General features: G+C 45.7%; 1 protein-coding gene across 1 annotated transcript; it reads left to right on the forward strand.

The window, feature by feature from the left end:
- Window positions 1–1,457: 1,457 nt before the first annotated feature.
- Window positions 1,458–20,511, forward strand: LOC133344654 (GTP-binding protein Rheb-like). Its single transcript, XM_061554690.1, has 8 exons — window positions 1,458–1,986; window positions 7,590–7,661; window positions 7,871–7,938; window positions 9,359–9,441; window positions 10,898–10,954; window positions 11,979–12,026; window positions 12,163–12,244; window positions 13,810–20,511. The coding sequence occupies exons 1-8, from the start codon at window positions 1,788–1,790 to the stop codon at window positions 13,900–13,902; spliced, it is 702 nt and encodes a 233-aa protein (XP_061410674.1). The 5' UTR covers window positions 1,458–1,787; the 3' UTR covers window positions 13,903–20,511.
- Window positions 20,512–22,004: the final 1,493 nt, after the last annotated feature.

The following is a 22,004-nucleotide window of genomic DNA, read 5'->3' on the forward strand; positions in this document are numbered from 1 at the left end:
TTTAGCACGTTACAACAATACATAAAACAGCATAGGAGTGCAAAGTACAAGAAAGTTAAACAATTCATAATCAACGTTTTTGGGTTTAGATCGCGTTATTTATAAATGTGTCGTAACCCTCCACCACCCGACACGGCCAATCAGTAAAAAAGTGTCACTGCTTTAGCCCACCGGTGTGTTGAAGCGTGAAACCACAACATTTACAATTTGAGTACGACGTTTCGCTGGTAATTGCATCCAGCATCATCGGGCAATTCGCCAAAGTTAAACAAATCACCCAAAACCCATAAAAATCCAACTAAACCATCCCCAATCCTACCAGACAAAGCCCACTTGAGGTATTAACTTATTTTCAAAAGCGGCCTGGCCACAAAGTGGCCCATCATTTGGTCATTCACAGCAGCACAATAATCTAAATAGTTGAAAGTACGGTGCGAAAGAAATTCAACATAATTCTAGATTTGAAGCTTTCGTGACTGCAAGGATTCATACACTTAGGTTTTTTCGGTAAAGTCAAGTAGGTGAAAATAAATAATACAAATTGAAATAATAACAGAAATAATATTATAAAATAATAGAAAAAAATTATTAATATTATTATTATTTTTATTTTTTATTTTTATCATAAATTGTTGTCGATTCCGATAATCTGTGAATTGCTAATGATCTGAATCGAAATGTTAAAGTCACTGTCTCCGGTGTACGTTTGTTTTTAAATGCACACACAAATAATTATTTCGATGCGAGTCCATATTGTGCATTGCAAATGAATATACTATACAGTTGTTAACTCTAGATATATTTAAATTACGATTTGAGAATCAATTCTATACATTCTTGATTAGATTTTGTTTTGAATCGATCACACCCAGGCGGGGACTGCCCGCTGCCCCCCCCCACCATTTCTACTCCCACCTTTGGGACAAACCATTGTCGATTCAAGTGGAATACTTTGAAAGAATTCGTTTTAACAGAATGTACAAATTCAGCTGTTCCCCCCCTACATATTTTACCATCTTGGATCAGTCCAAATCGGCGGCAGCCAATCGGACGCGCGATGCAGCCACGACCCATATATGGGCATGGGCGCGGCCTACAAACGACGGCCGGCTATTGGCTACCGAGGCTGCCACGTGATCAAAATAAATCTCGACCTCACCGCGCGAAAATTACGTCACCGCCGAGGGCGGGCCCCAGTCGCAGGAATTCTCGGAATGTCGTAAAGCGTCTAACCTTTACGGCACGTCCAAACCAAAACAATTAACTTTCTTCCTTCGAAAAATATAAACGTCGATGAGCACGCGAAACATTACTCAAAATACATAACAGACCGCGGTGAATGTGTACGACGAAAAAAAACGTCTTAAAAAAAAAATCTCACACACCACCGACCAATTATCTTTACGACAGTTTTGTACACAAAGCACGCTGTGCCGTAAAGCGTCGCGGCGCGTGTGGAGGTGGGGAATGCGGCCATGTTCGCGGCGAGCTCACGCGGGGCTCTTCTTCACTCGCGTCTCGCCGCGCCCTGAGACGCAGCTCCTCTCCCGTTACTCCTCCTCTGCCTCCTCCTCCTCTTCTGCCTCTCCGGCGGATTCTTTTGTTTCATTCACGCGAGCAGCAGCAACCGCAGAAAGCACAGAGCACCCATTTGCGCGCTGCCGTTCCCAGCCACGTGGGGGGTGAAACCGTTGCCTCGCGTTGCCCGTTTCAGTTCTGCTGCTGCTGCTGCTGCCGCCTAATTTATCTCTCTTTTTAAAACACAAACACTGAAATCCATCGCAATCATGGACGCGACTGCGGGAACCGCGGCTCAGGCTTGCTGCTCCAGTGCAGCGGCTATGCCGCAAGACCAGAAGCCGAAGGAGCAGAAACCAGGAATGATGCAGCAGCAGCAGGAGGAGAAGCAGGAAGAAAAGAAGTACGAGAAGCCTCCGATCCCGCCCAAGTTCCGCAAGATCGCCGTGCTGGGATTCCCCTCTGTCGGTAAGGACTGGGGGGGGGGGCTGTGTGTGCGCCGGGGAAGCTGTAAGAGTTGTAACGCCGAGATCCACGGCTCTGCAATATCTCTGCGTGTCAATACAGGACCACGTGCGCGTGTTTATGTTTGTCGGCTCATGGGATACGAGTTGCGTGGCGAGCGATGGATCACACGCGTGTTTGAGAGAGTGGTGTAGTAAGCACCGCACGTGTACTGTACTACTAGTTCAGCGTACACGTGTGTAACAGACGTGTTCAGCCCGTGTATAAGCATGACGAGCTGTGTAATAGCATGCTGTATACACTTATGTTATGGCACATACGCCTAATCGCACACGTTTGGTTAACACTCGTGTTCGGCACGTGGAGTCTATAGTGTGTTGTGTGTGTGTGCGCTGTAGTAATGCATCAACATCATCATCGGTGCGTGGCTAGCACCACTTCCCGGCCGCCTTTGTATCTCCAGTAGCGATGTTTACACGTTGCACCAGGTACTCGTTTTAAGGCTGAGTCGACCTAGGGGAGGCCCAGGACCGGTTCGGATAATCGTCACCGGTATTGGCTGTGAGCGGAAATCGAACTCGGGTGCGCCGGGTTCGTAGCGCAGCGCGCTAACCACTACACTACCGCTTCCCACTTAACAATACACTACCATACACAATCTAACATACTCTCTGCACGTTGTAAAAAATATATATTGTTACATTTACTTGTGAATATGAACTGCCTGTCGTGACTGCAATATATACAGCTTTGTGGTCAACTTGGCAAAGCTTCATTTAGACGCACATGTGGACTAATGTGCGGTGTGTGTACGGAGCGCATGTGGCTCCGCTGTGATGTTGCCAAGGGAAGTTATAAAGGCAGGTTGCTCTCTAAGAAGCGCTTTGTTTATAGCGTTATAAACGCCAGGGGTCCCTATATAAACTGCATATGCAGTTTTAAGTTATTTAAACGGAACCCCAAGTGTGTGTGTGCGCGCGCCTTGTCGCTTCACTGTTGTCAGTGTGTTCATCCCAGCATGGTTAGTTTGCCAAGAGAAGATGCTCTCTACATAACCCACTCCTTTCTAATTTACCCCCCTTCTCAATACATAAGTGATAACATTGTGAATGGGATGCCTCCAGATCTTCACAAAGAGTTTTTTGGGACCAGGTTTATCTTTTTTAGCGCTTAAAACATTTGGTCAGGGTATTTACATTGGAGGGAGATGTGTTTTGGGGCTTTAAAATAAGTGGGGTTTCTAAGTTAATACTATTTTTGTGGAGTGTCCATAAATATATAACACTAATTGCAGAAGCCTTGGAAACTTTTGTAGCAAAGTAAAAGTCTGTGACGGAGTGGAGGAGTGGTTAGGGGTGGTAATGGTACTTGGCGCCTAACTTAAATTCTTGGAGCTACCCTTTAACCCAGTTTTTTGTTTATCTTTTTAAAAAACAAGCTGGCGCTTGATTACTTCTTAGAAAAAGTTTGACCTCAAATTTACCGAGTATTTATTCGAGCCCAGCCCAATGCGCCAATTTTACTCTTAATAGCCAGCGGTGTTTCTTTGTCCGTGAATATAAAAACATTTTTTTTAAAAACATCTGTAAAAGCAGGGTTTTGAATCTCAGGAGTCTACATTCCCCAAAAAGTGGTAACGACTACAACACTAGGAGCGTGTTCACCACGTGGCTTATGCGCGTCTTTGTCTTTATGGGGGGCGGGTTTGGGTACAACGCCCTGCATTCATTGTTAACCAGCGACTTGCTGATGAGCACCTCCCAACACCAGCCGTAGCTGTGGGCCCTCTGTAACAGATATAATTCCAGGGGATGTCTTTTGGGCGGTGCCCAGCCCCCCACAATTAGTGTGTTTCTGGTTTTCCCTCGTTTTTTTACCCCATTTGTTTTTCTTTGTCCGTGGAAAAAAAACAGCAAGGCATGGTTGAGGTCTATAGGTGGGTGGTTGTTGGGTGGGTGTGTGGGAAGAATAACCCCCATCACCACCCCCGCCACCCACTTTTGGTCCTTTGTTTGGGCTTTGGTAATTTGAAACGAATGTTCGGCGGATGTGTGTATTTTCACCAGTACATATATAGTCTCGCACACGTATGCATGCACATTGTCTAGACTTTGACCTTTGGGAAGTCTTCCTCCAGGAGTGGATTGGTCATGGATGATGATGATTTGTGTGTGTGTAGTGCACATGTTCTTCACAATTGCCTTGAGCAGTGAGCCAAGAATTAATGAGAGTGAGGAGCAACAAAAGTATCTAATTGAAATTAATATTTTTTTAAAAATCAAACAAAAGTACATTCCATGGTGATATGGATTTTTTTTATTCTGCGGAAGCGCATTGACACATCGTACTCTTAAAGTGTCTTCTACAAGTTGACTAACATGCTTAAATGTTGTTTGTCAAATACTGTGTAGACTACGGACAAACAAATATAATAATCACGTTCATCTTTAGTGCTTGGGACAGCAAAAATATATACCGAGTAAACGTTGCCAGCATTAACCTTTCATTATATGGATACATGTTTTGTTTTTTATTCAGATGAGAGCCCACTGCCATTAAAGTCCCTTCCAAGGGAGACTATTCAAAGACGATAGTGCAGTATAATACATGTTTAAATACAATAATTTGTATTTATTAAAAGCGACCCTATAACAACATATATTAATTCACATGTGCTTTCAAATTACTGTGCAGTACTCCATATGATATATATCCCATGGCCTTGCACAGTCCTAATTGTGAAAATTATTGGGATATCTACTCGTACCCACTGATGAGATAGTTTTTAACTTTTATGCCCAATCACATCGATGGAGAGAGCCTTCTATAACATTTGGCAACCTTAATTAGAGCAGTATTTTACCAGTACCGAACTGCCGAGGAAACGCCCGAAGATAAAAACTGGTCCAGAGTCTTGGTGTTTCTGCTTCAAAAAATTGTTCCGCAGAGGCCCATAGGTGATGGCCTAAAAAAAAAAATCAATGTTATGTTTAAGTGGAGACAGAGAAAGGACTTCCTGTCCCTTTATTATTTATTCATTGGTACATATGCAGATTGTGTGGTGTCCCTTAACATTTTCCACGGACATTTCGCGCGAGTTACAGAATAGACATGTTCAATTTATAGTTCCGTGGAGCTCAAAGGTCAGTTGACCTGTTTTTAAACATTTTATATGGAGTGGCATTTTGGTCGTGACCCTTTAAGCTATAGAGGCCGCTCTTCAATGCAACATTAAAACAGATCCTTGAATAGTCATATCGCCATTGTAAGTGATAGCGGGGGTGGACAACCATCACAACCCTAAAGTATAATGTGCAGTACTTGAGGCAAAATTATAGTCTCGTGTTGAAAATCCATCTAAAAAGATGGAAGCCTTTGATAATTCCAGCCAGATTTCTTGAACAATTCCAAGCAATCACATGATGTCCATCCTAGTTTTGCCATAAAAATTCCAAACTGTCCCATTTTTTTTGTCCATATTGCAATGTCCATGAGCCCATAACACTTAGGCGTGTGAACGTTGCCACGGGTGCAGCCACAGACTATTTATGGAACACGTGGCAGGGTCTGCGAATGCCTACTCCCGGGTCGTGAACCCCTGGGGGCAGGGCTTTTTCTTCCCAGGGTCAGGCCGTGTAATCGGGGCAGAGGCCAGGGAGTGACGCGGTGCATTTTTGGCGTGACTTAGCTGAAGGTCGCAGTGTGGTCGACACGTGGCCCTGGGGCAGACCATATTGTTTTTTGTTTATTTTTCTCACCCAAAAGCCCATTAAAGGCCAACTACTGACCTGTGATCAGTATTTCTTCTAAATGTGAATGATTTATACCAGTAGTAGCAGCAACAAGAACACTGCATTTATTCGCAGCACGCCTCTCAGGATGAAGATCTCACGAGAAACTTTGCCAATCCACTGTAATCCATTGTTACTGTAAAACACAAGAGATTGTAATCCACTAAAATAATACACGGCTAATAATTTGCTGATAAGTTGTGCCACTAAAAGTAATTTCGAACAATGGCTTAAGCCTTGAGTTAAAAATGGACAATGAATGAGCCTCAGTTTTGTAATTGTTTGGTCTCATTATTTTTAACGAAGGGGATGTAAGGAGACAGGAGTTCAAACAGCACATCCCACAACTTCCTACACCGTAATATACTTGTATCAGCATGGCCAGTGCGGATTGGTTAAGAGGGGGGACTCTAGGTTCATGAAATATTATCCATGGCTGGGAATTGCACTCGACGCCGCAGTGGCGAGATGTTAACTCCCTCACCTGGTACGCAGGAGGTTGTGGGTTCAATCCCAACCCTGACGTGAGTATATTTGGAGTTTGCATGTCTCTCTCCCCATTGTCGTGTGGATTTCCTTTGGGTCCTCCGATTGTTGCCTCCAAGTTTATAATCAACATACTTTTAAGAGTATTTGGCTGCTATAAATTTACACGTAATAGGCCACTTCGTTGAGCTATCCATGTGTGGCCAGGTCGCTTCGGAAAAAGAGCTATATAGCTCAGTGGGCCTGATCTGGTAAACTAAAAAATAGTAGATGGTAGTAGTAGGTCTCCGAGTTAATATCAGTGTCAGAAACACTGCTTAACCCACAATGATCATGTTTAAAATTAATGGTTCGGTTTTTATTGCGTCAACAAATCGCAAATGCGAAATTACTCATCAGCTCGTGGGCGTTCATTTTTTGCTACTTCAGCAATATCTGAATTCCTGTAACTTGTTGCGGGGGAGGGGATAAAAAAAATGTTGACTCAGAAAACAGCCTCACATGTGTCTGTGATAACAGATGCATATCTTTCTCATTTACCAGTGAAATAATTGCTCTGGAATGCAGAGGCGGCAAGGTCTCCCTGTGGGAATTCTAGTGTTGGTGGCTGTCCAGAAGTGTGCGCATTTCAAATGAATTCCAGGGCCACTTTGCCCAGCGAGGGGGCTTGGTTTAGGCTTGGCCTTTGTTTTCCTTGATGAAGGGTACCCAAATGGGATTATTTTCAACCCCCCTCTGTGTTCCTGTGTGGAGGAAGTGGGGGGGGGGGGTGAGGTATCATTTGCATTTACTCCGCATTTCAATACTTGTACAGTTTTATTGTACTTTTTTGTGATGAAATCCGGAAATGCAATTATTCGTAGAGTTTCTCGTCTTTGTTTTACTGCTTAAGTGCATTATTCATACTCAAGTAGGACCACACAGACACAATGGACAAGAGGTGTTAGGTAAACGCCTTCGAGTTAAAATAATGCCTGAAAGGGTGTATGCATTACCTCTGTTTGTCCCGAAACAGGGTTGCGAGGGGGCACCTGATTACCTCTATGAATTAATCTGTAGTGTAAGTTGAGTCTTTAGGGATCTACCCTTTTAAATGAAAACAGACCAAATCGGACAAAGGGTTGCCCAAAACTTGGGCGACCCAAACCAGAGAGACGTGGACAATTTTACTTTTCAAATATGCCAACGCTTTTTGGCAGCGGCCTGTTTTACCGCTACTCGCTTGCTTCCGTGTCGCTAGTGAATTACTTCGTAAGAGAAAATGAATGTTGACAAAGTGCAAAAAGTGATTTTTTTTGTAATTCGTTTTTTTGTCGATTGTCTTTTCAGGGAAATCTTCTCTGACTGTCCAGTTTGCCCAAGATGAGTTTCTGAACTCGTACGATCCAACCATTGAAAACAGTAAGTATGTTTTTATGTATTCCTCCCTACATTGCTGCATCACAGCAGAAATTGGATACAATCAGTAGGGTTTGGGAACTCGTCCACGTGTGCTTATGTCAGTGTTGCTTTATCGTACCGATGCTCATATGTGCTTATGTACAGCATATATATTGCTGCAACTTTGCCTTGCATGTGCTCATCTCCATGTTTGTCCGCGTGCTGTGCAGCCTTTAACAAGATGCTGACTGTGGATGGACAAGAATTCCACCTGAAGCTGGTTGACACGGCCGGCCAGGTAAGAATGTAATAATAGTAAGGAATACAAAAAATATGGTCTGCTCTTTATCAATCCACTGCTGGATGAAGGCCTGTCTTGTGCCGGGTAAGTCTTGGGGGTTGTTTGGCCATACTTCGCCAAGCTGCCCGATGGTGGTTGGTGAAAGTGAACCCCCCAGTATTGGTATAGACGTCACTCATCGCTGATCGTGTGTGCAGGTTGATAGTCGCAGCTGTGACCTGTACAGTTGAGGGCTGGAACTATGGCAACTGAAATTTCACAGTAGGAAATGCTCCTGTTGACAGTTGTTTAGCAAACAAAATAAATTGGCCAGAGTTGTGTGTTTATGCTCCTGCGTGCATACAGGTGCGCACGCACACTTGGACAGCGGTGGGCCGCGTGTTTTTATTGCTCAGATCGATGTGGGAAATGGAAAAAACAACTTCTAGTTTGTTTGGCTTTGGTGGAGCGTGTCCATATTGTCTCAGCCTCATAAAATCGCAACGTTTCTGAAAGGGGCAGGTTAGATTGTTTCGGCGTCGAAAACTAAATAATTTTTATTTTCTATTGGTCGCGTGGCTTTTTCTCCGGGTCCTCCGGTTTTTCCCTCCACATTTAGAAACATTCATTTAAGAGTATTTGGCTGATGTGAATGTCCACAAGATAAGCCACTTATTTGGGCTATCATTAGTGGCCAGGTATCTTCTGAAAAAGAGATGTATAGCTCAGTGGGCCTTTTCTGGTAAAATAAAATAGTTTCGTTTTGTTATGGACAACGGCCGTCCGCTAGCAGTGCAGGTTCCAAAAATATCGCACCCACAATCTGCTGTGGGAGTGCATGATTATTTTTGAGCGTGTTCTGGATGTCTTGCCATGTTGACGTCGGTGGGAGAGTGGCCAGGCGGCTCAGAATTTCCCACCAGGAGCGATGAGTCGGCAACTCCCACAATCCTGGGTTTCAATTCCTGTTCTAAAGGACCCGTGGTTATGTTTTTATTGGGTTGGTCACAGGCAAATGACGCCACAAAATGTACGATGAAATTAATTTCATCACTTGGCATATATAGCCAGCTGTGTTTACTAAAATAATATAGCACGGTAACTCGTAAGGACGATTTAATATAAACGAGCCTGTTGGATGATGTTGTGATGCTAATACGTTACTTGGCGTATTTATAATACACTGGTCAAATTGGTTGAAGACTTCCACAAAACTTGGGAAGCTCCCAACTAGAACAAAATATGACTTTGAATATACGCAAACACATTTTTGCCCCGATGGCTACCCGCCGGGGTTCCGTGCTGCCAACTAATGCTGCCGAACGCTTGTTTGGAACGCGTTCCCTACGATCATCGCTTGGGCATGATTTTATTCCCCAACTTGCTGCTCTTGACGTCTGTGTGCGTGTGCTGCCTGTACCTGCCCGCGTGCCTCTAGGATGAGTACTCTCCGTTCCAGCAGTTCTACTCCTTGGATGTGCATGGCTACGTGCTGGTCTACTCCGTCACGTCCAACAGGAGGTGATTTAAAATTAAACTTCCTCATTTTACCCAGGATATCCTCAACGAGTCGCCAGTGTTTTTTTGGCAGGCTTTTACCGCTTGACCGGTTCATTTTGAAGTATTACTGCTAAGGGCGGCTATATTAAAGTTTGGACATGGGTCCCTGTATTGGTCAAGAGATGCCAATGTTTTATAAGAAAAATGTTGGAATGAGTTAAGCTATTAGTTGGGTTCTTGTACTGTAGCCAGAACTAACATTTCACAACATTTTATTTTACCCAAGGTCCTATTTTGCCTAAAATATACATAATAGATTTCACAACTTGTTTTTTTTATATTAAGATCCTGTTGAGCCTGATTTAGAAAAAAAAACAAGGCTTTGTTTTTAGCACTGGCCCAGTGTGTGCGATCCTCCTTTTCGATTGGCTCTAATTTGAGTCACTGGTGGTTTGAGTGTCTGGTTTCCTTTGGTTTATCTAACATAGTTGGTTTCCGTTTGTTTATCTCCTTAAGCAAAACACTGTGGTGGGCTCTTGCAGACGTTTGAAGATAATGGTCCTATTTGCTCAGACCTCTGCACATAAACACAAAACATTGTAAAGGGGGAGCAGGCAGGGGAAAGGGGTGGTGACAATAATGTAGCATGTAAGGGAGCTAAACAAAAGTGGCCTTGTGAGCTCATAGTGGAACTTTGCAGGGGATTACAAACACATTGCTCACTATCCTATGCCGGTAAACATAGGACGAAAGATACCAGACAGAGTGACCTTGCTCTGAACGAAAACACATTTTTGCACATTAAAAAATCCGTGTTGTTGTGGCTGCCCCTCTCGGCCCAAGGCCATTTTTGCTTTGGTCATCAGCGTCTTGAGATGCAGCTGCGTTGAGACGATGCCAGGCTTTTGGTAGGCATGCAATCATTAGCACGGAATCGTTTTTACACGATTTATAAATTCTAGCGGGCAACAAAAGTCTCGCAGGTTTAATATTTATTTTTAGTTTATCGCATATCAGCTGAGCGATGAAAAATTGTACAATATGTTTAAAGGAACGAGTGTTGTGAATAACGATTAGTAATGTTCGTCAGTCCAGGTACACTTCACTTTAAGGGATTCTATTCTACCCGATATAAAGTCGAAGGCTTTAAAATGAAACATTTTGGGGTGACACCATGAGAAAGCCGTCTCTTTGGGGTCAGTCGGTGACTTCCAGCACTTGTGGGATCCCACGGAAGGAAGGGCATTCTTTTTTTTAATTCATAGTGCCTTGAACAGAAAATAATAATTAACAAGTCGACTCTGCGTGACCGTTGGTAAAGATGCCAGCGGCGCGCTCCGTTTATTCCAAACCCTCTCGCGCGCCTTAGCACGAGAGAGGGTTTCCAGGAGCCGTTTCATCATCGTCGTCATGCGGGCGGATGCAGCACTTGTTGCACCTCTCGCGAGGTAACGCCAACTCTGTCCTCTATCCGCAGCTTTCAGGTGATCCAAACGATCCATGACAAGCTGAAGGACATTATTGGGAGAGTGCGGTAAGTCGTACGAAATTGCCAGTCGCCCCGTCTCCTCCCCCCACACTCACGGTGCGCTCTGTCACGCATGGGGAATTATCACAGGGTTTTCCCCTTAACCTCCACCACTGACCCCCACACGAATACTTGGTGATGGTACAGGATGTGGTCACACAGTTCAGTCGCACGCTGCCCGCTGATGTCTCCTAAGAATTGTGATTAACGTAGTCTATGCTTCATGTAATACGTCCACTTTTTGTCTTTTAAGTGGTGCATTTAAATATCTGTTTTGTACTCTCGACCGCGTTACCCCCTTCTGCTAAATATTGTTTGTGATTCCAAATTATTAGTGAATTGTCTCCTTAGGGTAACTGTTATCCTTTTGTGATGTTCAGGGATTAGCCTAACTTATCAGCATTTTTATGTTAATCGCCATCAAATTAGCTTTCCTCTCCCAATTTTTCTTGGGCAAATAGTTTGTCTTCATATTACAACGATGAGACACCCAGCCTGCTCACTTGCTTGTAACTGTCACCGGGAAGCACACCCAACGAGATGTTTGATTGAACCGTGTTTTGTAAAAACAAGCCTCGAATTTCGCTGTTGTCACAAGCTCTCGTGTTCTGGGTGATTTGGGTTCTGCCGTAAATAAACATTTTAATGGCCAACCACGTAAGAATAGGAGTTGACTCATCCCAACGTTTTCCTTAAAATACGTGAAACTCGGGACAGAAAAATGCGTGCAGTGTGGAAACAAATCGGGTTAGTAAAACAGGAGATTTTTTTTTATAGATGGCAAAATATGTCATTGTGACCATTGAATAGATTTTTCCATTGTTTGCTTATACGTGTGGTATGGTGATGTCACGTGACATTCAGGGGTATGATGGGAGGAGTGATCCGGTGTTCACATTCGTGTGTAATCAACTTTCTCGTGCAGTATTACTCGTAAGATGATCGTTCACAAAAGCATTACTCGATGAAAATGCCGATGGAAAGTTGCACGAGTCATGCTTTGTTACACATCTGTCTTATTGTTTTACAGCGTTCCAATGCTCCTGGTTGGAAATAAGAAAGACTTGAGCATGGACCGGTGAGGAATACCCTCGTGTGTGTGTTTGTTTGTCTTCGGTGCTCATGGATACAATGTACGCATTGCTGGAAATGTTGTTGCGGGCGTGAGTGGATTTTACAGAGGCGTGCCTGTTTTGTCACCTTCCTGCCAACAGAGTGATAAGCTACGAGGAAGGGAAGAAGCTGGCCAACTCCTGGCATGCGGCTTTCATCGAGTCCACCGCCAAGGAGAATGAGGTCTGTTCATCCCACCGCTTGCCTTCATCTCCTCCAGCACCTCGCTCTCCGCCTCCACCATCCACCTACAACTCTCTCGTCCCCCCACCACCCCCCTACAACTCTCCCTTCACCCCCCACCACCACGAATACCCTACAACTCTCCCTTCCCCCCACCACCACCACCCCTCCAAACTCGCTCTACCTTCTCCCCCATATGTCCTAATCCCTTCCCACGCCTCCGCATTCTCCAAACTCCTCCACGCTCTCGGCATACGTCCACCACCCTCCAGGGCCACCACCACACTCGTGGTTAAACCACCCTCTAGTCCACGTATTTGCTTTTGCAGCCTCCCCAGAGAGACGATGTGAACCACACCTCCGATGAGCACGGTTGGCTACGTGCAGTGCGAAAGAAGTTCTACATACACAGCTGTTTCTTCCCTTGGTAGCGATTTCCTTATGGCAGTTTTGCGTGGGTGGGGAGAAGTGTCTTGTCCCCCATTTTATGGGGGGGGGGGGGGGTAATTGTGGTTATGTTTTAGTCTCCTGAGGCTGGTTACGTGGGAGGGGGTGGATGTTCAAGATGGATGTCGTGATGGGGGAGAAGGGGTGGATGTCGTGATGGGAGGGAGGGGGTGGATGTCGTGATGTGGGGGAAGGGGTGGGTGTCGTGATGGAGGGGAGGGGGTGTGTGTCGTGATGGGGGGGATTTGGTGCTGATGGGGGAGGGGGGGGATGTGTGTGGTCATGGGGGATGTGTGTGGACACTTCTTGACTAAGCAGCAGGGAGTATGCAGGAATTTACGCTCTGCAGGGGGTCGAGAGGAAGGGCTCCCAGCAAAATAAGCTTTGTAAACATTCCCCTCATTTGCAAGAGGGCACATGGAATGCGCACACAAGGCGTGCCGCCCCCCCCCCAACCTATGCACACCCCACCTGGGTTCGACGAGCGGTGTGCAGAATGATTAATAACCATTAACCACTGAGGCAGTAATGGTCAACACGAGTTACCATGCGTCGGTATCTTTCTACTGAAGAACTAGGAGGTACAACTCGAATCCAAATGTTGGGAAGCTTCCCCCGTTGTGTGGGTTTGTTCGTTTTCGCGTGGCCGCAAGCGATGTCTTGTGCTGCAAGTTGACCACCTTTCACACGCGTTTTGCTGTCTGCGTTTGGCTGAAATTGATCACGTGGCTTTTTCCCCACCTCGGCTTTATTTAACCGCATCCTAAATGCAATTATCGGGCAATGTATTGTTTGTGAAGGGCGTACACACCTATCTCTATCGTATTGATATTTCCAATCAATTTTAACTGAACACTTGGCTTATTCACAGTCCCTTTGTCAATCTGCTGCTGTATGGTCTCCCCACAGTTTAACATGGAGTGGCTTGAGGGGGGAGTTGTTTGACCATACTTCGCCAGGATTGTCAAAGCAGGGTTTGAGAAGTGCCGGTTGGCTGGGGGAGCTGGGCAGGGTTGGGCAGGACCAGGTGATGCTGCATCATTTTCCACTGATGTTAGCCATGGCTGGAACAGAGAATGAACTGGGAAACCTGTGTTGTGCTGTGCGTGTGTTTTCAGGCCGTGCAAGAGGTGTTCCGCCAGATCGTACTGGAGATGGAGAGAATCGACAAAAACTGCATGCGCTCCAAGTTCTCTTGCTGCGTGATGTAGTTAGGCGCAGGTTTGCGCGTGGATGCCCGCCCGGCCGTCACTCCGCCCGGCCGTCCCTCCGCCCGGCTGTTCATCCACCCGACAGCCCATTCATCTGGCCGCCAATTCACCCGGTCGCACATCCACCCGGCCGCCAATTCACCCGGTCGCACATCCACCCGGCCGCACACTCCAACCACCACTTGACCACTGGCTCACGACTGTCCACTCACAATTGGCTTCGCTTGAATTGCAGAGGCAATTGCGAGCTTCCCCATGCTCACCATTTGTCTCCCCCCCCCCCTCCCCCACTTCTACCCCCCCCGCCACCCCAGTTTCACATTACAAGGATCATCAATCGGTCATGGATTGCTTAGCCGGTGGCTCTGCTCCTCTATGGAAGGCCTACTTTCACTGCTCGCAGTGAACACTGTTATACAGGCTTTGCGTTTTTCAGACAAGTTCCTTGACCATTGCCACCTTGTATGGCAGGTCAAAACCGCACACGCGGTCTGTGTGTGTGTGTGTGAGACTGAATCAAAACCAGCCGACTGGGTCTGTGGTTGCGTGCATGCGCGAGTGTGTGGTGTTGCGTGTGTGCTGGATGTCGGCGTACACTAAGACAAAAACCGCTGCTTTACCAGTCGTGATGCTGGATCAACACTCGCGTGTTATTCTACACGCGCACAGCAGCAGCGTGTCTGTTGCCATGAACGTTCAGGATGGCTCTGGGTGTAACGGCTCTTGGTGAGGATTCTTGCATAGGATGGGCAGTGATGTCCTAGTTGGTCTCGCACAGCTGATGTGTTATGATTAGGCAGAGACTGTTACTCTCGCACCCCCCGCCGCCCCCCTCCTGTTTGTAAGACATCTCACCAACAGCCTCCAGCCCTCCGCCTGCCTTTATATCTCCACAACTTGTGACCTCATTTTTCTTTTTTAAATGTTTGTTTGGGAAACCAGTTAAGGAGAAACCTGGCTACATCTGAAATACCTTGTTGGGGGGGTGGGATGTTTTTGGGATTTCAACCCCATACAACCACAACCGCTAGCTGCTACTTGATGAATTCTGTGGTTCACATCAAAATACATTTCATTTCTCCAGGCACAAGTGCTGCCTCTCAAAACTGTTTAGCAGACTAATTGAATCAATGTGATTGAATCTTGAGTTTAAGTAGATTCATTCCCACTGGTGCCCACAGCGTCACTGCTTGAAGGTCGTGATGACACCGAGGACGCTTTAAGGGTAGCCGTCTTCAGCAATTGCCACCATGAATTTTCGTGCGAATGTTGCCATGATGTGTCACCTGCAGCCCATTTTCCACGGGGCACTGGTAACTTGGATTGGTGGTGGCACAGGAAAGGTTCCAAGTCGCAATTATGTCTAGCCAATGAAAACACCCTTTTGTTAATTAAAGTGTATTCACTATGATTAGTCTACCGAGTAACACACCCTTGCGTAATCGAGTGCATCCTCTGCAAACGAACTGGAACTTGCTTTTCCAGTTTCCCGCAAGATTTCGGCAGTCAGTTTTTGCCATGGTTTTGGCAACTACGTGTTTGTAACAACAGGAAACGGTGTGGCAAAGTTTGTCATAAAATCCCCTTGTCACGTGGACCTTCAGGAACACGGCGATGGACACGTCCTCTAAGAATCAAAGTTTACACTTCGGTTGAAGTACCGTTTCTCCTTGACTCGCGCCCCCACCGTTGTTAGTTAGGACCCCCTGCCCTGCGTTGCGTGGTGGTGCCTGTACGGGTCGCTCCCTTGTAGACGGTAGTTCGGATTGCTGCTCCCCTGCAGCTGAAACGAGGTAAATAAGACTCTGTGGTCTCCTTTCCCAGCAGGGCCACGCCAGGAGAATCCACATGCCTCCCTCTAACGACGGGATGGTGCAGGGATCACTTTGGCTTTCCCTTGCCATCCCCTCCCCCTCCCCTCCCAGGGTTTCGCAAACTTTGTCCCGTGACCCACGACGGCGCGCATCGTCCACGTGTGCACCAGTCCTTCGGTTAAGCGCAGATAAAGTCGTCGACTGCACGCGCCTGGCGATTGCAAAACAAGCCGCACGTGACGCGATGGAAATTTTACATCGCTGTCCAGCGCGTGTGTGTGTGTGCGCGCACACGAGTCCCCCGGTATTGGCGCTGTTGCCGTAGGGGTGAACCAATGCCGGGGTAGTGCGTGCAACATGTTTGGTAAACGTCAGGTGCGTGTACAGCGCTGAATTTGAAGGGGGAACGGGGTGGACACGGTGCGTTTTGTGGTGGCCCGCGAGGACAGGTTTGGGGAAAATGCGGCGTTCCACGTTTGACGGAGCGCGCATTGGCTTTGCCATTACGGTGGCAAGGTGGGCGGGGAGGCATGTGATTTAACCTGTGTGGATTTGGGGATGGGACCATGAACCCAGAGACTTATAATAATTGCTGCTTGCCACCGAATGTTATTACATGTATTTTGCCGTATTAGTTAAGGTTCGTTTTTTTTGCTCGTGTATTTTTTTGTTTGTGTTTGGGGGGCCAAATTGTGAAGGGTTTGACAGTGTAGTCTTAGAATAGTTTCACGTTTATTTTTTGTTACAATGCGTAGCGTTAGTTGCCTCCGTTTGTTTGATTAATGATGTCCGTTCGCAACTTGAAGGACCCTCTGATTGCCGACTTGACTTGTCCAGGACTAAACGGGGATGAAAGGTCTCCCAAAGTCACCTGTGACCATTTTTTTTTAAAGTGCACATTTTGATTGGCTGGGAAATACAAAAGATTTAAGACAAAAAAAAATGCATTCTTGGCCATCTGCCATTCTTTGATCTGTGCAAACACGTGTGGTATTATGTTATAATTTGCATGGATTAGTTTACGTAATGTGAGAACGTTAAGCTTTATGTATTAAAATAAAACACAACCTTGCAGAGGTACACATTTTTTTTTGTAAAGAAATGGTGAAAAAAACTAAAAAATCATTACTTGGTTTACGCATATCTCAAAAAACCCGGAGTATTTTCACGATGGGACTGTGCAGTGAGTGTCCGTTAGCATGTGCATGGGACACTGGTAAGTTATGAGGGTCGCTCGTAGATGAGGGAGCAGAGGATAACGGAGGTGAGTTTTGTACCTCTAGTGCTTGAAATATGCCCCCCAGAGGGGCATCTCTTAAGTCACGTGTTGCGTGGAATGTCATTTAAATCGCCAACGCACGGAGAGGCGTAACCATGCATTGCTTGGGTATTGATCCTTGGCCTTGTCGTGCGCGTAATAATCTTATATTTTTTACCCTGTGCGTTGTGCATGAAACTGACGTGTGACCTCCCCGCAGACACCAGTGGCCGCTGTCATTTCCTCGATGAATAGTCGCGCCTCTGCACGCAGTGCAATTCGTATGACAATAAATGCTTGAATTTAACTGTTAGTCGATGACGACCCCTTGGTAAGGACTTGCCTTATTTCCTTATTCTATAGAAGAAATGGGAAAAACAAGCAGCCTATCAAAGCACAAATGTGGTTTATTTTATATATTTTTTCTGTGTCTTTGGTTTTGTATTTAAAGGATTTAGCGTGAAGGTTTGCCCGGGATACGTCTTCTGTGGAGAGACGTGGGTTTGGTTCTTAGGACCCTGGTTTACGCGATGGAAATAAACCGCCTTAGGTGCAACCAATGTGACTAAACTGTAAAAAAACAGGGTAAATCAGTTTCTTTTCGATCTTTTAAAATTGTAAGCGAATTTAAAAGTTAACCAGTTTCGCAACTCGTGTGACAAAATTATTAGTTAACACTGCTGGCACAAGCGCACAACAAAACAACTTAACATTCGTCTAACGCCGCCTTATATTAGCCAACGTGCTATGAAGAAGGGCCATTGCCCGAAACGTTGCCTGTATACTTTTCCTTTTAAAGCAATGCTTGTCGCGGGATACGTTTTTATGTTACCGTATTATTTGCATACATTTCAGATGAAAGACGTATGCGTGATTTAGTCGCCTGTAAAAAAAAAAGTTCCAGTGTAGCGGATTTGACTGCTCTTTTAGAGTTCAATTCATTTTGCAGAACGCTTCAAATTCTATGAGACGCCGCAGAAATGCAACCGGTATCGTGCAACCGATTTGACTGAAACCAGTCTGTGTCTCGCAACCAGCGCTGTGGGTATTTCACAAAACTGTTTTGTCAAAACGGTTTGCATGAAACCGGATCGCACGGTGACGCGCGGAAAAGAGAAATTATTCGCAAGGTGCCACTGTGCCCTAAAACCGATGGAATTTAAATTGGATCCGATGCGTAATCCGTGACCGAACGTCCGCACACTTCCTCATTTCGTTGGTGAAATTTGGTCGTCTCGGATTTTTTTTTTTGGCGGCGCGGGTGCGGGGTGTCCGATTCTCGCGTGGTTGCTGAATGTCGTGTTTTGTCGTCACGATTCCCGCCGACAACGTGACCCATCGTTGACGTCGTTTACCACCAACGAGTGTACATCGCCAGGGCTGACTCGTCCCGTTTGTTCTTTTTTTGGCCGTTTCGTCCAAACGTGAATGTGTCACTACTTCCTGTGACGACACCGCACGTGGCTGTTATGGCTTGGTGTTGTTTGAATCTGTGCGGTCTAACACTATAACCCAGCCTATAGAGTCCTCCAACCCCCCCATACAATTGAGGTGTGGGGGGGGAGAGACGAAACGCGTCGGTGTTCGGGCTGGCGCAGGGTTCTTGCTACCAACGCGCATTCGGGTCTCCGTCTCGGACATTTCGCTTCTCTCGCGTCGTGCGTGGACGATGGTGAAATGAATAATTTGAAAGAAGGAAAAAACTGTGCGCGTGTGTGTGTAATATAGGGTCCGCCAAAGAAATGCACCTGTCCCGTTCTGTCCAGGGTCTCGAAGTGAATCTTGATCAACACTCGTAATGCTTTCTCGTCTCAACAGAGGTGAAGCGTGTTACGAGTGAAGATCAAGGGGTTTAGTGAAACCGATATGACCAAGGCGTGCATGTTAAGCCCAATGTTAACCGAACGTATGATGCATCCTTGAATTCAAGTGACATGGTTGCATGACGATTGATGTCTTCTGAGACACACGTGTAACATGATGATGTACAAGAAATGTTGATTCCTTCACCCAGCAGTGGGTCGGGCATGGCTGCTAATGATGATAATGGTTTCACAAGTTATATTTTGTGAGTCGAGTAACATTCTTGCTTGCACGTGTCTTCAAAAACCCGTCCACGGACTTGAATATTAAAACTCATTAATTTCTAAGTGTGCAAGTTACAGCTCGCCCAAAGGGAAGGTAGTAATTTGGAAATGTCACTTCTTAAACCATTTTCATCAATCTTTTTTAAAGCTATATATATACCACATTCTCCGAATTGTAAAAAGCTCCGGAAATTAAGACGTGCCCGCAACGCTCCCCACCCCGATGTCATGAAGGGCATCACAAATCTTGATCACGGGCACACGCCAAATAGTATTCTTAGATGAGTGGCCACCTCTCTAATTTTGCCTTTTAAATACAGAGGGAACGGGTGCGTCTTATAATCGGGAGGATGTGGTATAATATACATGTGATAGTAATAAAGGGTGTTGTCAAAACGGTTGCACTGAAGTGTGTGTGTTTTGTGTATGCCGGTGTTTTTCGCTCATTTTCAGAGGACGGAGGCGGTGGGGGCCCTTTAGCCGATAAGACATCATCAGTGCGAGGGCCGCCACATTTGAAACCATTGTGGTTTGACAGCAGCAACAGCACGATGATGATGCTGCTGTCACATTCGTGTGTTGGGGCCGCCAGTGGCGTGCGGGCCTTCGCAATGACGAACACTGGTGCGTGATATGGTGAAGTGGCTGTAACTTGTCGTTTTTGAACCGTAACGCTATGGCAGCAGTGCCGAGGGGACCTGCTGTGTGTGTGTGCAATAGGGCGCGCTGCTGTTACCTCGCACGCATCTGTCGACTGGCTGTTCTGGAACAATTGCCCGCTTCTGAACAAAAAAAGCACAGTCTGTAAAAATAGTTATGTTCTTTGAGATCACGGCGATGTCGGCACAACCTTTACGGTGTTAACTGCCTACTGGAGTTGCAATCCAGAAGTCTCAGCCGATTACATTTCCATGCGATGGAGTTGCAACAACGTGGACTTTTTGTTGTCAAGCAGCGTCCAGTAACTGGGTCATCGGGAGGTGGGGGGGGGGTAAAGTGTGAGTCCTGTCACTTCCGAAATTAATTGGAGGCCCTTCCGCTAAGCATGGGCGCGAGCGAACATTTGCAGGGCTGCGCTTTTACCTTGCACACGCATACTAAACACGAACAATGCGTAAGCCTTTTAACTGAAACTGTGTCCTTAACAATGCAACGCCTTAAATACTTGTTTATCTCATGCAGAGAACGGGTTTACTCGATGTTTGTGTTCCGTGCGGGTTTTGGGTTTTTTTTCTCGCAACAAATTCTATTTTGTAAGCCTCTGGTGCTGAGTGTGAGCTCACCACACCATTTGGGTGGTTTACCTGTCGATGATTCCGTCTCGAATTATCCCTTGAATTACTGTTCAGCTACGTTTTGTAATTTTGTTTCCACGTGTGAAGGGGAAGAGGTGTGTGGTGCCGTATGTTGTTGTATTGTTGTTGTACTGTACCTCTAAATAAAAGTAGTCACAAATAAAAGTGTCGCGCCATGTTTTTGTTATATACATACAAAGACAAAGACCACCCGTATAGCCTCGACAAGTGCTATTGCCGAGTACCTATGAAGGCACACAAGGGGGTGGGGTGGCCAGCACCACGCCCGGCCGCCTTTGTCTCCCTCGTGGCGATATTGACACACAGCAACAGGTACTCACTTCCGATACACACGTGCATCGAGTGGTGGGTGTACGTGGTGTTGTGGTAAACGCGCTGCGCCATGAACCCGGCACACCGAGTTAGACCCACGGCAAACGTCGATATCAGAATCGGTCCTGCTCCCCCCTAACAAACCGCATTGACCAACGTGGTGAAGTATGGTTACAAAATCCCCATGACCGACGTGGCGTGGGGAGACTCATCCATTGGTGGATTGGGGATGACTGCACGTGCATCACGAAAACTGAAGACACGCACACACTGGATTCCGTATCGATACTCGCCAAACATGCTATAGTTTATCTGTTACTCGGTAACTACTAAATAGTTAACTTCATATGCCAATTACAAAAAAAATATGCAGATTTGTATTTCTATTCTCAGAAAGTCCCATGGTGTAAAAGGGCAGTCTCCAACTCTTATCCAATTTGTGTCTGGCCTGTGCGCGCGACGACGAAGAAGGGCCATTGCCCGAAACGTCGTCTAGTATTCATTTTTAATTTCTCAGCCCACAGTGGTATTGACAATATGTTGTGATGTTTGGTATATTGTGCACCCTTGCCATCACAGTAGCGTCACTAAATAACTTCGGTTGTGTTTTGCATGCCATGTGTAGTAGAATTTACGACAGTTGAATCAAAATGAAAGTTTTAACTCGATCGCCGAGATTTATATCCGTGACAATTATATTAGGTATCTTTTTTTACATTGTTAATTATATCTTCTTTTGTATTTAGTTTGTTGTCCTTCCCCTGCATTTTTGATTAGCTGTGTTCGCTATGTAGAAAGAAGATCAACATACACGTACATACCGAATAATAGTGTACGAATTAAGATAATTCGATCCAAGAGCTGCGTTGTTGGTTCAAACATACGATGTTCCCTCTCGGCAAACATGTGAATTTATTAATCAAACTTTAACATAGTGAATATAACAGCAATGAAACTACACGTTTGGCACGGTACACACATGACGAATATACATACAACAGCTTCGTGCTGTATATTTTAACGAACTATTCTGAGTGAACACGCGTCACCTAACGATAAGCGATAGTCAAACAGGCAAAGTCTGTGACTGGCACGCACACAGACACATCGATACACACCGGAGGTGATCGCGAGTGGTCGATGTGTAACATTTAGAAGATTTTCGAAAAGCACGAGGAAGTTACAATTTCGTTCTAGTACAATGGAATCTGTATAAATTATACGCTTCCGCTTAATTACATTTTTAGTTAATTTAGTAAATGTTTTTTTTTATATTTATACTATTGGGGTTTTGCCGAGCGTCTGCTGCTGCTGC

Source organism: Lethenteron reissneri, chromosome 20, assembly GCF_015708825.2.
Source record: "Lethenteron reissneri isolate LAM-NWPU_2019-01 chromosome 20, ASM1570882v1, whole genome shotgun sequence".
In the NCBI taxonomy this organism is placed as follows: Eukaryota; Metazoa; Chordata; class Hyperoartia; order Petromyzontiformes; family Petromyzontidae; genus Lethenteron; species Lethenteron reissneri.

Coding starts and splice junctions, on each gene's coding strand:
- LOC133344654 (XM_061554690.1), top strand. CDS start 1,788: ATGGACGCGACTGCGGGAACCGCGGCTCAGGCTTGCTGCTCCAGTGCA. Junction 1,987..7,589: donor GCTGGGATTCCCCTCTGTCG/GTAAGGACTGGG, acceptor TTGTCTTTTCAG/GGAAATCTTCTCTGACTGTC. Junction 7,662..7,870: donor CGATCCAACCATTGAAAACA/GTAAGTATGTTT, acceptor CGTGCTGTGCAG/CCTTTAACAAGATGCTGACT.